At 38.7% G+C, this 17,907-nt stretch overlaps 1 protein-coding gene and 1 non-coding gene across 12 annotated transcripts in view; one reads left to right on the top strand and one right to left on the bottom strand.

The window, feature by feature from the left end:
* The window catches only part of FRYL (FRY like transcription coactivator), a 272,003-nt gene that overhangs the window by 224,386 nt on the left and 29,710 nt on the right, over nt 1-17,907 (top strand). For all 11 annotated transcript variants that reach the window (XM_058722642.1, XM_058722640.1, XM_058722639.1 and 8 more), the window contains 6 exons: nt 2,399-2,569; nt 5,026-5,166; nt 8,530-8,727; nt 13,064-13,225; nt 13,353-13,427; nt 13,757-13,933. In XM_058722642.1, the coding sequence (XP_058578625.1) occupies nt 2,399-2,569; nt 5,026-5,166; nt 8,530-8,727; nt 13,064-13,225; nt 13,353-13,427; nt 13,757-13,933 (924 nt within the window). The remainder of the gene's footprint in view (nt 1-2,398; nt 2,570-5,025; nt 5,167-8,529; nt 8,728-13,063; nt 13,226-13,352; nt 13,428-13,756; nt 13,934-17,907) is intronic.
* Nucleotides 11,571-11,684, bottom strand: LOC131508257 (small nucleolar RNA SNORA67). The gene has a single exon (XR_009259955.1). It is a non-coding gene; the product is annotated as a small nucleolar RNA SNORA67 (small nucleolar RNA).

Raw genomic sequence — 17,907 nt, forward strand, 5'->3', positions numbered from 1 at the left:
TTTCTTCCTTTTCAATTAAAGGTTTTTAAAAATCATGCTTTAATGCAACTCTTTGTCTTGGGGTCTTGAGTTCAGGCCCCCCACTGCATGTAGAGATTAAACAAATAAAAAAGATCATGCTTTAAAAACCTATTTTTTTAAGAACATAAGAATCCTAGAAGAATTTTTCAGGAAGATACACACTTTAAAATTTTACTTTACAGAAATTACTTTAATGGGGCACCTGGGCGGCTGAGTCGGTTCAGCGTCCAGCTCCTGATTTTGGCTCAGGTCACGCATGATCCCTGGGTCGTGGGATGGAGCCCTGCTTATGATTCTCTGTCTCTCCCTCTGCCTCTCTCCCCTGCTCACATTCTCTTTTTCTAAAAAAAATCAAAAAGAACTTATTTTAAAATATAAAAATTATTCCTAAAGTATAACAAATTGTGAAATATAAAATTATGTGATTTAAAAAAAATAGCATAATTAATTATATTTTGAAATACAAATGAGAAACATAAATTTATTTTCTTCCTAGTGTATGTTTTATAGGTAAAAGGGTAATACATTAACTACTTTAAATAATTTTATTAAGCAGCTTTTAAGTTACTTTTAATGGTCTTCACAGCCTTACATATCTTCATATTTCAGGTCTATCCAATGATAATGTCCTCATGATGAATCAAAGTAATAGTTATAGTCATCTGAAAGTTGAAAAATATATGTATTTTAAAAGGTAATTTTCTACAGTTGACCTTGAACAACACAGGGGTTATGGGCACCAACCCCCCCCTGCACAGTTGAAAATCACATATGACTTTTTACTCCCCTAAAACATAATTACTAGTACCCTACTGTTGACTGTAAGCCCTACCAATAACACAAACAGCTCAATTAACACATATTTTGTATACTATATGTATACTGTATTCTTACAATAAAGTAAACTAGAGCAAAGAAAATGTTACTAAGAAAATCATAAGGAAGAGAAAATAGGCTTACAGTACTGTACTATACTTATCGAAAAGAATCCACATATAAGTGGACCCACACAGTTAAATCCCGTGTTGTTGAAGGGTCAACCATAGTTTCTTTAATAAATGCTCTAGGTTTGGGGTGCCTGGGTGGCTCAGTCAGTTGAGCCTCCGATTTCAGCTCAGGTCATGATCTCTCAGTTCATGGGTTCGAGCCCCGCGTCCGGCTCTGTGCTGACAGCTCAGAGCCTGGAGCCTGTTTCGGATTCTGTGTCTCCCTCTCTCTGCTCGTCCCCTGCTCGCACTCTGTCTCTCTCAAAAATAAATAAACATTACAAAAATTTTTAAATAAATAAATAAATGTTCTAGGTTTGTGAAAATACATAACAAAACCTCAATTAGATGGTAGAATAAATGAGGAAAATGAAAAACGGAAAAGTAGACGATATTTCAGGGACAGCTCTGTGATAGGTGGGAATGAAAGAGTAGTGTGGCCCTTTCCCAGTTCTGCATTATTCAGGTGCCCCCCCAGAGCAGACTAAGGAACATCCTCACCAGTAACTCAGGGAACAAGCAAACAAGGTACATGTGATCAGTAAGATCCTCCCAAACATTTTTGTTTTTTAATGTTTATTTTTGAGAGAGAGACAGAGCAAGCATGAGCAGGGGAGGGGCAGAGAGAGGGAGAGACAGAAAATCCCAAACAGGCTCCACGTTGTCAACGCAAAGTCTGATATTGGGCTCGATCCCATGAACGTCCTGAGCCGAAGTTGGACATTCAACCGACTAAGCCACCCAGGCATCCCCCACAAACATTTATTGATTCAGTTTCCATAATATTGTATCAAATTCTAGGAGGTCAATACATTTTGAAGTGACATTAAATTACTGGCCAAGGACCTTAGGAGCTTATTTCCTGAAGAGCAGTTTGGGGTCTATCCTACAGGTTGTCTGTCATTCATTGCAGGTGCAGGACTTAGCTCTATCAGAGCTCCGGTAGAGTCTTTTGACTATGTCACACATGTGAGCGGCTCTGCAGTTGACTGCTCCCCTGAAGGGGTGGGGAAGGGAGCACAGGGAAGGGAAGGTCTGGGGCTGGTCCCAACCTGGCTGCAAACTCCTCAGTGGAGACTGCCTGTTCCGTTATTGTGCACTGAACCATGCAGGGATTTTACAAAACAGTTATAAAATGATATGTAGCATTTACAAAACTATGTAGGGGTTTTACCAAAGGCAGTTTTACAGAGCCTCAGGAATACCTTGTGCTTTTTTTCCTCTTTTCTTGTCCTCTCTTATTTAACTTTTCTACTGGATTAAAATAAAATGCATTAAAGCTTCAACACCTACCTCTAAATTTTTCAATAAATACATTTAGTATAAAATCAAGTTTAAACCTTAAATTGCCTTTATTTGGGGTGAATGACACTATTTTCTTTGTTTTTTAGGTGTGTGCAGAAGAGAAATGCCCAGCGCTGGTCAATCTGGCTCACATGATGAGTTTGTATAGTACACACACATATTCCAGAGACTGTTCTAATTGGATCAACGTAGTATGTAGATATCTGCATGATTCCTTCTCAGATACTACATTTAATCTTGTGACTTATCTTGCAGAGGTAAATTTACCAAAAAAAAAAAAAAAAAAAGTAATTTTTTTAACTGTTCTGTGGCAAAATTTTCACGTAGATTTATTTCTAGAACTAGCACTGATACTAATTAATCTTTAAATTGTGTTTGAAAGTGAATACAGATAACATTTTTTAAAAGTAAAATATGGGTAATTCCTTTCCAGTATAAAGAAAGTATAAAGCATACTTTCAAGTATAAAGGGTTTTTTTTTTTAATTTTCATTTTCAGTGTTTATTTTCTCATTCACTGTCCTCAAGTGATATCAACTCAAAATAAGATAAACTTTACCTTTTATTTAAAATATTAAATAAATATATTAACATTTAAATATATTTTCATATTCACTGTCCTTAAGTGACATAAAACTCAAAATAATGTAAACTACACCTTTATTTCAACTAAGAAATGGGTTTTCAGTGGTCTTGATCCTAGAGAATGGTTATAATTTTTTGTTTGTGAAAAATTAGTTCTTGACTGTGAAATCCTTTCTAGAATAAAATGGCGTGCAAAAGGCATTTTTGCTGGGTAAGTTCTTATTTTGATAATATGTTTGCTCCCTGATCTAAGATATGATTTGAGTGGCTAAAGATGGAATTACAAAAACACTAGCCCTACAATATCATAAAAAGTTAATATCAGGGTGCCTGGGTGGCTCAGTTGGTTGAGCAGCCAACTCTTGATATCGGCTCAGGTCGTGATCTCCCAATCACGAGATCAAGGCCTACATTTGACTCCAGGCTAAGCATGGAGCCTCCTTGGGATTCTCTCTCTCCCTCACTTTCTATACCCCTGCTTGCATGCACTCTCTCTCTCTCAAAAGAAATGAACATTTTTTTGAAAAAGTTAATATTTGGTTGTTGAGAAAGTAACTTCATGCCTAAAAAATAAATTATTGAGTAGATAATCCACAAAGAATCTCAAAAGGAAGAAATTCCTACTCACTAAAAATTTTTGTCAGCTTATAATAAAGTGATACCTTCCTTTTTAAAAACTGGCCTCTAGGGGTGCCTGGGTGGCTCAGTCGGTTAGGCGTCCGACTTCGGCTCAGGTCACGATCTCGCGGTCCGCGGGTTCGAGCCCCGCGTCGGGCTCTGGGCTGATGGCTCAGAGCCTGGAGCCTGCTTCCGATTCTGTGTTTCCCTCTCTCTCTGCCCCTCCCCCGTTCATGCTGTGTCTCTCTGTCTGAAAAATAAATAAATGTTAAAAAAAAAAAAATTAAAAAAAAAAAACTGGCCTCTAAAAATTAAACCCAAAACACTGTATAAACTTAAAAAATTATTCATAACTCAATAGGTATTTTAAATATGGCTGAAAACACTATTTAACAGCTATATCCCTGAGGTTGATATAGAACACAGAATGCTTTAGGACTATCATAAAAACCAGTTTAGGACTGGTGTGCATTTTTAAGGTGTTGGTTTTGATAGGTTTGCTCCCATCAACCTTACATTTAAGAGAGCTGATGATGGCAGGGAGCGGTGCCTGGCTGGCTCAGTAAGTGGAGCACGCAACTCTTGATCTCGGGTTTGTGAGTTCGAGGCCCACGTTGGGTATAGAGATTACTTTAAAATAATAAAAAATCTTAAAAAAAAAAGTGAACTGACGATGTGAACTGTGTGACAGCTTTCTAACCTGAATAAATACAGGTCTCTAGGTTTATCTTACATCCTTAGGACAATAGCCAACATAAAACCAAGGGTAACTTCCTAAGCCTGTTCTTATCGGCTTTGAGTTTATGCTCCTTAGACCAGCTTCACGTTGGTGCCACCATCAAGCTCACCACTAAGGTAGCACTGTTTCTCCAATCATGGGGTCATGAAGTCTGGAACTGGCACAGGACAGCCTGTGTATACCTCGTATGGTGACATTTTTTTCACTCTATAGAGAGAATGCTTTGCCCCAAATGTTACTCTCCTTGTTTTATTATTATTGTTAATTCTGAAATTGTTCCTAACAACAGTACTGAAACTAGTTGTGTGTATTTAGAATCACATATATTTAATCGTCCTGCAAACAATATAAAGTAGATAGTGTGATTATTATTTAAAAAAAATCATGGCTCAGAGGTTAAGAAACTTGTCTAAGATCACATAGTTAATAAGTGGCTGTTATGAATGGTTTGGGGATAGTTATTCTTTGGTGATGGTGGTATGGTGGTTTTTTTCTTAACCTAGAATAAGTGGTGTTTAACTCAAATTAGCTCAGGAAATGAAAGAAAACACTAAGATTAAGATAAAAATAATTATCTACTGATCCTTTCTGAACTGAGGACAAGTAATGGTAATAGACATTGTCTTTTACCTTTGTTATTTATTAGTCTCTGGATTTCTGATCATCTAACCATAAAATCATGGATTAAATCTGTTCTGTTTTTCAGCATCATAAATATAAATACTGAATTTTCCTTAACCTCATGAAATTATACTCTTTATATTACTTTTAGCTGTTAGAGAAAGGATTGTCCAGCATGCAGCAGTCATTACTACAGATCATCTATAGTCTTTTGAGCCATATTGACCTCTCTGCTGCTCCGGTCAAGCAGTTTAATCTGGAGATCATAAAGATTATTGGTAAATATGTACAGGTGAGTGACCACAAAATTTATGTATAGAATTCCTTGTAAAACAATCCTATGATCATTAAAAAAAAAAACAAAAAAAAAAAACCACTTGAAAGGTCCAAGAATAGGGAAGTAGTTAGTCCCTAAGTCATGTTTCCAGGAATATTTATGACATGGAAAAAATGTTCTTCATGTAAGGGACAAAAAGCAAACTCTGAATGGCAGGATTGGTGTGATTTCCAATTTTGATTAATCGTTACATCTCTGAATACACATGTCAGTAGTGGCTGGAAAGAATGTACGTGAGTGGCAGCTGCCATCACCTCCGGACAGTATACTTGTGACTCTTCTGTACCTGCTACTAACCAGATTCTAATAATGAACAGGTACTACTTTTAGAAACAGAAGAGCTCCTTGTAGAGTCTGTATTTTAGAGGTATTTTCTGTGTCTGATAGAAGGAGCCCAGATATTTAGAAAGTAGGAAATCAGACTTGGTTTAAACCACGTAAATGATGGTAAGTCAGTCTGGTCTGTATTGAATTTCACCTTTGAATTATCTGTTAAGAAAGGTCTTGCTGGGGCGCCTGGGTGGCTCAGTCGGTTAAGCGTCCGACTTCAGCTCAGGTCACGATCTCACGGTCCGTGAGTTCGAGCCCCGCGTCGGGCTCTGGGCTGATGATGGCCCAGAGCTTGGAGCCTGCTTCCGATTTCTGTGTCTCCCTCTCTCTCTGACCCTCCCCCGTTCATGCTCTGTCTCTCTCTGTCTCAAAAAAAACGTTAAAAAAAAAAAAAAAAAAAAAAAAGAAAGAAAGGTCTTGCTGAGCAGAGCAGTGTTGTGGATACAACTTATCAAAGAGAGCAAACTCTTTAACAGCTTTAACAGATTAAGATTTTTGTTTCTACCTCAGTTATATTTGCATTCAAGAAAGCAAAACTTATAAATGGAAATACTTGGTTAGCGATGAATTTGTGTCTTAGCCCATATCTGAAAGTAATAAAATGCTATTGGCTTCCATTGTTCCGTTCAGTAATCCAGATTCCTTTTATATTCCCTTGAAAATCAGCGAATGCAAATAACGTTAAAATTCTTTGGTGACCCTGTTTATTTTCTCTATCTTCTCTCTGAATGAGAGGCTTCACCAAATAACACTTGTATATATTTTTTTCTAAAGCACATTTTTCTTTTCTTCTTAAGGTATAAGAAGTTAACTCATCAAATATTTGCTGGGTCTCTCACAGAGGCACACACCACATTGAATTACTAATTTGAAAAATGCAGATGCATTATTTTATATTCAGAACCACAAGCTCACGTGTCCACTGGGCAAGCAAGTAACCATATGAGGGCATAGATTTCTGACTAAGTGAAGGCACACTCCCCATCTAAAAGGAACAGCACGACTTAGCTTCCCTTCCTGGCTGCCATGTTGGAATACAGAATCCAGGGCAGCCAGAACTTCTAACTTTTAAAGAGAAACTGGAAATGTGGGTTTTTCTGTAAAATCTCCTAATTTCAAAATGTTGACCCAAATTTATTTTCGACTCTTGTGTGAACCGAAGTCATATTTAGCTGACGGGTCATCATGGTTAAGTGACATCTGCTTTATTCAGACATTAAACATTTCACAGAATGGAGCTCCTCCTGATAATCTTTTTGTATTTTAGGCACAACTACCAATATAATTTATAGAAACATCTCTGAAAAAGTTTTAGCTTTTTACAATGCCAAGAGCTTCTAATTATTTCTGTCAGAAAAAAATGATGATGTCTACTTAGTCATAACTTTGTTAAATATAAACTACTTTAAAAAAAATGATGTACTTAAAATGTCACAATCTATGTGGACATTTTTATATTTATTAAATATTTTGTGCTTTAGGTGTCTTCATATCAAGAGGTTATTAAACATATTGGATAACTCAGTTCTGCCAAAGATTTTTCACTTCCTTTTGGTTGTTGACAGAATGGTCAGCTGTGAAACAATATGTATAGCACAGGTTGAGATGTGATTATGTTACCATAAGTCAGAAAAAAAGGGTTTTTGACGTGTATGCTTTTCAACAGATGGCAGAAAAATACTGTAAATTCTTTATTAGAAATTGATTTTTCTTCTCTACAAGTACATCTTTTTTTTTAGCTTTTTAAAAACCTTTTTACTGTAGAAAATTTCAAATAAATATAAAAATAGAATATGTAACGAATGCTTCCTTTTGTACCCATCACACAGCTCAACAATCAACTCATTCTGTTTCATTTCTGTTCTCCTCACTCCTGTTACCCCTCCGGATTATGTTGAAGCAAATCCCAGACATCATACCATTTTATTCATACATAATTTTTAAGTTTCTCTAAAAGATAAGGACTTTTAAAATAATATAACCATATTAACATCACCCTTAACAGGATAAACATTAATTCTTTAATATTTACAGGTACATCTGCCATGTAAATCATTTTAAATTATGTTGGTCGAAATACACAAAAACTGAAAGCAGAAAAATAATTCAAAGAACATAGCCACCATATGTGTAGGGGGAAAAAAAACCTCACCCTATACAACTCAGTAACTCCTGAGAACATCAGTTTAGATGTAATGATTAATCAAAATTAGGAATCCTTCCGATCCTACCCTTCAGATTTGGGCTTGGGTCATCGAGAAAAAATGTAAATTCTTTTTAGTTTTTTAAATATTTTTGTGTCTGAAAAAGAAAGTAGGCATTAAAAATTGTTTGCCTCCAAGACTTCAGAAAAGACTTATTTAAAGTTTAGAGTCTGAAAGCATAAACTTCATTTATCTAGAAAGTTCACGTACATGCAACCCCTTTGTTTAGCCTGCTGCCAGATTACTCTATTAGACTTCCTAAATTAAATTAATATTTGTGAAGCACCGATTAGGAGAAATGCAATACCAATTCTGAATTGGTAGCATTGTAATGTATAGGGTGTCTCATAAATCTGACAGTAGAAATAATAATTTTCTGGGGCTCCTGGGTGGCTCAGTCGGTTGGGCGGCTGACTTCGACTCAGGTCATGATCTCATGGTCCGTGAGTTCGAGCCCCGCGTCGGGTTCTGTGCTGACAGCTCAGAGGCTGGAGCCTGTTTCAGATTCTGTGTCTCCCTCTCTCTGACCCTCCCCCATTCATGCTCTGTCTCTCTCTGTCTCAAAAATAAATAAACGTTAAAAAAAAATTAAAAAAAAAAAAGAAATGATAATTTTCTTAACTTTTGTAACTCAGATCCTCTGTTAAGGACCTGAAAGTAAAAGCGAATGATTTACAGAAGGTTTTGCAGAAACAATATTTTCATTGTCTACAGTGTACACTAAATTTTGGTTCTTAAATATATATTTATAATTTTTATATGTGCATTATTCTTTTGAAAACAGAGTCCTTACTGGAAGGAAGCCCTTAACATATTAAAACTGGTGGTCTCTCGCTCTGCAAGTCTCGTTGTGCCCAACGATATCCCCAAGACCTATGGAGGAGATCTAGGTTCTCCTGAAATATCCTTCACCAAGATTTTTAATAATGTCTCCAAGGAGTTGCCTGGGAAGACCTTAGATTTTCATTTTGATATATCTGAGGTAAGGTGCTCTATTTGAAACTTTCATTTGTTCATTTAGTCACTCATCCGACAAGCATTGATTAAGCGCATAGTCAGTAGGAGACGTGAGAGGTGCTTTGAAATTGGGGTGGGAGTGGTAAAAAGGCCTGTCCTTGGGAAGCATACACTCTCTTGGGTCAGTGGGTAAATAAACATTGTGATAAGTGCTTTAGCCGGAAGTAAGTTAAAAGTACTGTAGGAAGATACAGCGTGTACCTCTAACCTGATGTGGTGTTGAAAGATAAAGTGACCCTAGGCAAGCGTATATGGAAGCTTGGGAACAGGAGATTAATGCAGGAAAAAGCAGCATGTGTGAATGAAGCCTCGTAGTGTGAGAAAGCATGGTATTCTGGAAATTTCCAATTTGTACCATATCCTGAGCACAGACTATAGAGAATGCAAGTGTAGAGTATGACGGTAGATGAAGCCGAAGGCAGAGGAAGAGGCAAGATCATTAGGGATCTTGCATGCATCATAACAAGATGGTTTTATCTTGAAGCAGTGGGAACTCTTAAAGGAGTTTTAACTGGAGTGGAAATTGTAGGATTTGCATTTTGGGAAGTTTACTCTGGCCACAGGATGGAAAAAATAGACCAGGATGGAAAAATAGACCAGGTGGAGAGGAGGGAAGTCAATAAGGAATCTGTTAGAATAATTAAAAGGTCATGTTGGCATGTCTCTAGGCAGTTGCAGAGAAAATGAAAAGGGAAGCAATGGTTTTCAGAATGACTAAGGAAGTCATAAACAGGACTTGATGGGAGGGAGAGGAAGTACTGAGTGAGGAAGAGGCATCAAGGATATTGCTTCGACAACTGGCTGAATGTTGGTACCTTTGAGAGTAGGAGAAGGCAAGGAGAACAGATCTTTGCAAGAAGGGAAGAGTGAGGAGATCAGCCTTGGATATACCAATTCTGAACTAAGAACCTACCAGAGGAGATGCCTAGGAGGCAATCAGAGTTTATGTTTTAGAAGAAAACTGGGGTGGAAGTAACAATGAAAGGTCTTCAATGTTTTATAAGTGGGCAGTTAAAATTGTGAAAGGAAAAATAAGGCTAAAATAAACTAAGACCTGAAAAGCCCAGTATTTTAAAGGGAGAGAGAGGCAGGGTCCACCAGTGCAGAAGGGAACCTGGGCCTTGACTATGCCACATATTAACACAAATCTCACATAAAAATGTTTGGCTCTTGGTGGAAACCCCCAGTTTTGTTTTTTTTCCAGCACCTGAGCCCATTCTTACTGGCCTTGGAGCCATTAAAGTGGTCTTTTAGAAGCCAAAGAAGGAATTTTTCGAGAAGGAAGTTACTGAACAACGATTGCAGGGAAGTTGAGAAAGATAAAAATGGAAGACCTAATTTCTTTAATATTATTGATTAGAATCATATAGTTTTAAAAAATGTTTTGCTGTTCAGTCTTGGTATTAGAATTTATCCAGATCTTTATGGGTTGTGTTTTTTAGATAGAAACTATGTTTGTTGCTAATTTTTTAGTTAATATCAGAATTTCTGTCCTGAAGCACATAGCATAGGAATCTGATAAAGAAACCGGGCTTTCCTGTGTCTTCTGAGTCAGAAATTGTAACTTAATTATCTTGTCTAAAGCAGTGATAAGAATTCTCAAAAACACTTGATATACTTAATTTCAATTTGTTGCTTCAAAGATTACTAAGTACCTGCTGTGTATAGGCATTGGAGTAGAGGAGCAGAGATGTATCGCACAAGGTCTAGGGGACTCACGTGCACTAGGGAAGACAGCCATGTAAACAAATCACCAACACATGGCAAATGTCCAAGTATAATTATCCAGATGTGTGGCGTCAGAGAAGGCCTCCTTGGAGGTCTGGAGTCCCCATTAAAAGATGACCATGGGTTTGGTTGGTGAATATTCCATTCAAAGGCAGTGGGGGGGGGGGGGGGGGGCAGCATGTGCCAAAACACAGGTCCCTAAAGGCAAGGTGTGTTTGGAACACAATAGCAAGTTCAGGTTTGCTGGGGTGTAAAGTGAGGGTGGGTGTGATAGACGTTGAGGTTAGGGAGAGCAGCAGGAACCACATCATAAAGGAACCGTGTGACATGCAAATGAGCTTGACTACGATTTTCAGATGTAAATTCAAGATGCTTCACAAAGCCAGAATAAATACAGATGGATTGTGGATGAGCATAGAATTTTTACCGAAACAAACTTGGAAATGTTACACATCAGATTTGTAGGGAGAAGCTACATAGATCCCTTCCTCTTTGGAGTTGTTACCCAGCTTGAATATTTGCAAAAGCACATTACTGAAGCACATAGAACAGTATGCATTGAAAAAATACCAAAATGGTAATAGATTAAATCTGAATGGTAAGATGACAGGTGGTTTTTTTGTTTTTTGGGTTTTTTTTTTTTTTTGCCTCAAAAAGTGACATTTAGTCAAAGGGGGAAAAAATGAGAAGTCCATCCTTAGGCTCCCTTCCCTCCCCGCTCCTGCTGCTCTTCAGCCCCCTAAGGACTGAACCTTGGGTAGGGTTAGGTCGCAGGACAGCCCCTCAGATAAGGTCAGCAACACTGAGGGGCATCTCCTCAATGGAGGTGTTGTAGAAGGTCTCAGTGTCTCGAAGAGTCCTCTTGTCTTTTTTCACCATGTTGACAGCCACACTCTTATGGCCAAGTCATTCACCACGACCGAGTCCGTGGATGTAGTTTTCCCTGCTGGTGGGAAGGTCACAGTTGATGACTAAAGAAACCTATCGCACATCAGTGCCTCTGGCCTAGGTCAGGGGAGAGGACAACTTCAGCATGGCAATGAGAAGAGCACACAGTCTATTCAGAAGAGACTGAAGTGTATGTGCTAGGCAGCCACAGGAAGGCAAAGGAAACAAACATCCCCTCTTACCCAGCAACCTAAGGTGCGCCAGATTTTATTCCAAGTTGCTACTTTCCTGAAGAGGGGCATGAAGATGGTGTTTTTTAAAGAAAGCAGATCTCTGTTTAAAATGCAAGTACGTAGGGACGCCTGGGCGGTTCAGTTGGTTAAATACCTGACTCTTGATCTTGGCTCAGGCCATGATCTCACAGTTCATGAGTTCAAGCCCCACATCAGTCTCTGTGCTGACAGCATGCGGCCTGCTTGGAATTCTCCCTCCCTCTCTCTCTGCCCCTACCCCACTCATGCTCTCTCTCTAAAGAGATAAACTTAAGAAACACCTGGGTGGCACAGTCAGTTAAGCGTCCGACTCTTGATCTCAGCTCACCTCATGATTTCTCAGTTCATGAGTTCAAGCCCCACGTTGGGTTCTGTGCTGTTGGTGCTGAGCCTGCTTAGGATTCTGTCTCCCCTCTCTGCTCCTCCCTGCCTGTGCTTTCTCTCTCTAAATAGATAAGTAAAACTTAAAAAAAAAAAAAAAAATTAAATAAAATAAATAAATAAATAAATAAATAAATAAACTTACGAAGATAATAATAAAATAGGAATGAGCTGTCTGATTGTCTCATCTTCTCAGGGAATCATTTTCAGTGAAGTGAAGTCTCCTGATTTAAAAAAAAAAAAAAAAAAAAAAAAGACATCACGTGGTGCCTGACTGGCTCAGTGGAAGTATGCAACTCTTTAATTTTTTTTTATGTTTATTTATTTTTGAGAGAGACAGTGTGAGCAGAGGAGGGGCAGCGAGAGAGGGAGACACAGAATCTGAAGCAGGCTCCAAGCTCTGAGCGGTCAGCACAGAGCCCAATGCAAGGCTCAGACTCACAAACTGTGACATCATGACCTGAGCCGAAGTCGGATGCATAACCACCTGAGCCACCCAGGCGCCCAAAGCAGGCAACTCTTGATTTTGGGGCCGTGAGTTCAAGCCCCACACTGGGTATAGAGATAACTTAAATAAACAAACAAACTTTAAAAAATAAATTAAATTTTTTTTTCAACGTTTTTTATTTATTTTTGGGACAGAGAGAGACAGAGCATGAACGGGGGAGGGGCAGAGAGAGAGGGAGACACAGAATCGGAAACAGGCTCCAGGCTCCGAGCCATCGGCCCAGAGCCCGACGCGGGGCTCGAACTCACAGACCGCGAGATCGTGACCTGGCTGAAGTCGGACGCTTAACCAACTGCGCCACCCAGGCGCCCCAAAAATAAATTAATTTTTTAAAAGACATCATTACATTTGATTTTTGTAACATCTACTTTATGCTGTTATCTTCCTTTGCTTTTTTTTTTTTTTTTTTTTTGGTTGTTTGTAAAAAAAAAAAAAAAAAAAAAAAAAAGTCCTTACAGATCCACTACCAATCCCTTTATGGTGAAATATCCCAGTCGAACACTGTCCTTTTTGTTTCTCTGCAGACACCAATCATTGGAAATAAGTATGGCGATCAGCATAGTGCAGCTGGAAGAAATGGGAAACCCAAAGTTATTGCAGTTACTAGGAGTACTTCTTCCACTTCTTCTGGTTCTAATTCTAACGCCTTGGTTCCTGTTAGCTGGAAAAGGCCACAGTTATCACAGGTACATTAAAAAAAAAAAAATCAGAACCGAACATCTACAGAAGAATCAATTTTGTTGTATGTATGACAGCTTGAGAATTTGTCTTACTTATCAGTAATCCTAACATTTGCATTTTTTCCCCCCTTAGCGAAGAACAAGAGAAAAGCTAATGAATGTGCTTTCTCTCTGTGGTCCAGAATCTGGCCTTCCAAAGAATCCATCCGTGAGTAATCATGATCGCATGCATAAAGGCTGTAAAAATCCTGTTACTACTCCATTAAAAAAATGGAAAGTATTCTGTCTCCTTGCTTGCCTTTTCTAACTTCCCTTATTTCATGGCATTAACTAAGAATGAAAAAGATATGGTCCCCATGGTACTTGGCAGTTATATTAATTAAGTATTCAACCAGTTAGACTTTAGCATGAAAACCAGATTGAAGCTCTGAATTCTTTGACAGATGAAGCCTGCAGTGGCTCTTCGGGCACCAGTGTCTCATGGGCAGAGTGATGATGCTGATGGGTGGCCTTTTTTTTTTTTTGGCTGTGCCTTAGGTTGTATTTTCTTCTAATGAGGATTTGGAAGTTGGTGACCAACAGACCAGCCTAATTTCTGCAACAGAAGACATGATTCAAGAGGAAGAAGTGGCCGTGGAAGACAACAGCAGTGAACAACAATTTGGCGTTTTTAAGGATTTTGACTTTTTAGATGTTGAATTGGAAGATGCAGAGGTAAGGATGTGGGCAGTCCGTATATTTATAGCTTACAGTTGCAAGTATATGAGAATTAAGTGTTTGACCATAGCATCTTTCCTTATTAAGGTCAGTGTGAGGTCAAGAAGGTAAAATCGGGCTAGATGGGTGACGGGCATTAAGGAGGGCACTTGTGATAAGCACTGGGTGTTACACATAGGTGACTGATCACTAAATTCTACTCCTGAAGCTAATACTACACTATATGTTAACTAACTAGAAATTAAATAAAAACTTGAAACAACAAACGAATTAAACAAAAATGTTTTTAAAGGTAAAAATCTAAATTGGGAAGTAAACGTGACTAGTACGGTTGGTCAATTAGCAGAAGCAGTCTGAAACAGAAGAGGAACGTCTAATTCTTACTCTTTGCCCCAAGAAATAAAAAGTGAAAAATGGGTTTCTTCCAAAGTTATGTCTTTAATTTAGGATATGCTTATGTTTCAAATGAAACAAATTAATATGCAGCAAAATTTTTGAGAGAGACAGTGTGAGCAGAGGAGGGGCAGCGAGAGAGGGAGACACAGAATCTGAAGCAGGCTCCAAGCTCTGAGCGGTCAGCACAGAGCCCAATGCAAGGCTCAGACTCACAAACTGTGACATCATGACCTGAGCCGAAGTCGGATGCATAACCACCTGAGCCACCCAGGCGCCCAAAGCAGGCAACTCTTGATTTTGGGGCCGTGAGTTCAAGCCCCACACTGGGTATAGAGATAACTTAAATAAACAAACAAACTTTAAAAAATAAATTAAATTTTTTTTTCAACGTTTTTTATTTATTTTTGGGACAGAGAGAGACAGAGCATGAACGGGGGAGGGGCAGAGAGAGAGGGAGACACAGAATCGGAAACAGGCTCCAGGCTCCGAGCCATCGGCCCAGAGCCTGACGCGGGGCTCGAACTCACGGACCGCGAGATCGTGACCTGGCTGAAGTCGGACGCTCAACCGACTGCGCCACCCAGGCGCCCCCTCACTGTTTTCTTCGTACTGTAGCCAGCCCCCTCAAATGACTCATTTCACGTAGCACCAAGGGGCTCTCTCCTCTAAGTTGATTCAGTCTAGATTAAATTGATAGGTATGTGTCAGTTTAGATGATTTCGAAATGAAAAATCGGACTCAAAAGGCGGATTTACGAGCTTACAAAACTGAGGTAGTCCAGAGGGTTATAGCTTATTTAGATGTGGCTCAGGGAGGTCTCTGATCATTTCTCTGCAGTTGGCTAGGCTCCGCCCTTCTCTGCAAGTCTCTGTCACATGGTTATGTCCACTTCCAGCAGTGTTCAAAGCAAATGAAGGTCACTTTTGTAACAGTGAAGAAGTTGCTCTCCTAAACGTCCTCAGCACACTTCCTGTTACATTAGTGGGTCAAGCTGGATCATTCGCCAATTTCTGAAACAGTCATTGTGGCAAAGAGAACAGGATTGCCCTGATATTGTGAGGCTCTTCGGGACCTATTCCTGTAGCTCATCCCCGTAAACTTGCAACTCCTCAATCTAAAACGTTTGTCACATAAGTTTCAAAAGTGTGCATTCTAAAATGTATACAAATACCTATATTTGAGAAGCCCAAAATGCCTTGTCATCCGGTATCCATCCCATGTCATTGACACATCTTTCTCCAAAGAATTTAAAGTCACTCACATAACTCAAATGCATTGATTAACCCTCTTGAAGGGATGTTTCCTTTGGCTCTAATAGGTGAGGAGGGATGAAATGTAATGGCCTGCGCCATGTCACATCATTAGTTGTGGACAGGAGACCAGTTTAAGGAGGTCCTCCTACATGCTTCATCCTCCTTTGCATATAGAAGGGTACAACCATGGTGGCTCAGGGTCAAACCAATTGCCTTTGTACTCGGCATGAACATGTTCCCAAAGACAACATGTGTAGGTTCACAGGAGCCCCCAAGCAAGTATTATTCAGCCTCATAGGGCAGTGGCTTTTAAACTTTTTTTGTTTTTACTGTGATCCATACTTAATACATTTTATATCACATCCAAGTAGATACACATTCCTTTAAAATGAAAGTTTCAAGAACACGCAGCCTTGTGGCACCTTGCTGGCTCAGTCAGTGGAGCATGTGACTCATGATCTTGGGGTTGTGAGTTCAGGCCCCACATTGGGTATAGAGGTTACTTGAAAAAAAATAAAAAGAATATGCAGCCTCACCCTATGCTGTTATGCACGCTGATATTTCCTATTCTCTTTCATTTTTTTTTCAAAGTGGCAGATCACCATCCTCTAAACTTGATTTCACATCCCCAATTTCAAAAACACGTTGTAAGAAGTAGGACTGACTTGAATAATCAGACAAGAAAGTCTGATGGATTGAAGAGCCTTGCTGCCCGACCACAAGGGCATGAGCAGCTCCTAAACTCTAATGCAGTTATTTGTTTTCAATTGAGAGTTTAAAATTTGTGAAGGCAGGCAGGCAGGCTCTTGACATGTTCGTAATGGTAAAGTTATTTATTTTGTTTGCTTTTTTATCTTCTTCTTTTTTTTTTTTTTTAAGAACTCTGTAAATGCTTCCAAGTTTATCCCATACCCTAATACATAGGTACTAATTAACATGGCTTTTGAACAGAACTTTGGCAAATTGAATTAAAGACGCTTAATGTAGTTTTGTCTTTAATTCAGGTCATAGTGATTTGGGTGGGTGGTGTTCATGTATGCCTCATCATTAGACAATTCAAATAGTAGAGATTCTTTAAAACCTAAATATAGTCTTGCTTAAAACATGGTGGTAGGAAATACTTTGGTACAAAACAAATGAAACTGTTAATTAAACTTCTAAAATACCCCCCAAATACCCGCCAACCTTGGAAGCTCCCCATTCATTCACCAAACAAATATTTAGGGCTGTTGCCATTATTATGTACTGTGCTACATAATAATAATTGAAATATCTGGTAGGAAGGTGGCTTTTCGAACTTTGACCTGCAGGGTTTCTAAGACTTCAAGGATGTACCCAGAGTGCAGGCAAAGAGCTCCTTGTTACCTTTTGCAGCCAAAGCGGCTTGGGTTTAGTTCATCAGCTTTGCACGGTTGACTTCCATTTTAAATTTCATTCGAAATAAGTATTGCTTTGCTTTATTTAAAAAAAAAAAAAAAAAAAAAAAAGGATTTGAAAACCTGTATCCTAGCCAGTGCCTCTTGAGTAAAGGAACACAAATAAATCCTATATTGCTGGCCAGCTCATTGTCATTTGTCATATCAGGGCTTAAGAGCGAGTGTAAGAATTATATCCTTGCAAAAGGAGGATCAGCTTAGAATAACAGAAACATAACTTCTGTAAATCCAAAAGTGGGGTGAAATTGAAATCTGCCCTATTTCCTCTTGACCTTTTGAACTTGTCAAAAGTTATGTTTTGATGGCTTTGATCTTGATTTCAGACTATTTTGTAGTAAAAAATGGCCACTGGGTTTAGCCAGAACCATTCTCTAGACGAAAATAATTGTGACCCTGTATGTTGTCAACTGAATGTGGGTACTTTAAGTCAGTTTTGCATTGTATCAAGTATTAAATCTATGTAAATCTTGAAGATTTTCTTAAAGTTCGTGTTTGCAAAGTGTATCACAGAAATGTTGTTTTCAGTGTCTGTCTCTGACTTCTTCATAATATATTTTGCATAAAAAAGTAATTTCAATCACATGTTGGCTTTCTACTCAGAGCTTAATCCAGAGCTTGAATCAGTCTTTGGGTTTGAGAAATCACAAAGAGTTTTCCCCCAAAAGTGTAGCGTATATTTAAATGTTTGTCTTCGTTCTTTCTAATTCTGTGTGTTTTCCTTTTTGCTAACCAGGAACTGCAGGTAAGTTGCAGCCTGGTGTTGTGGATTGTTTATGTATCGTTGTCTGTGATGTATTCGTCTTCTTCGTGGTCTCATTTGTGTTTGGGCATTAGAATAGAAATGGCCTAGACAGTAGGTTTAGTCGGTCCCCAGTCATACAATATA

Source organism: Neofelis nebulosa, chromosome 3 (genome assembly GCF_028018385.1).
Source record: "Neofelis nebulosa isolate mNeoNeb1 chromosome 3, mNeoNeb1.pri, whole genome shotgun sequence".
Classification (NCBI taxonomy): Eukaryota; Metazoa; Chordata; class Mammalia; order Carnivora; family Felidae; genus Neofelis; species Neofelis nebulosa.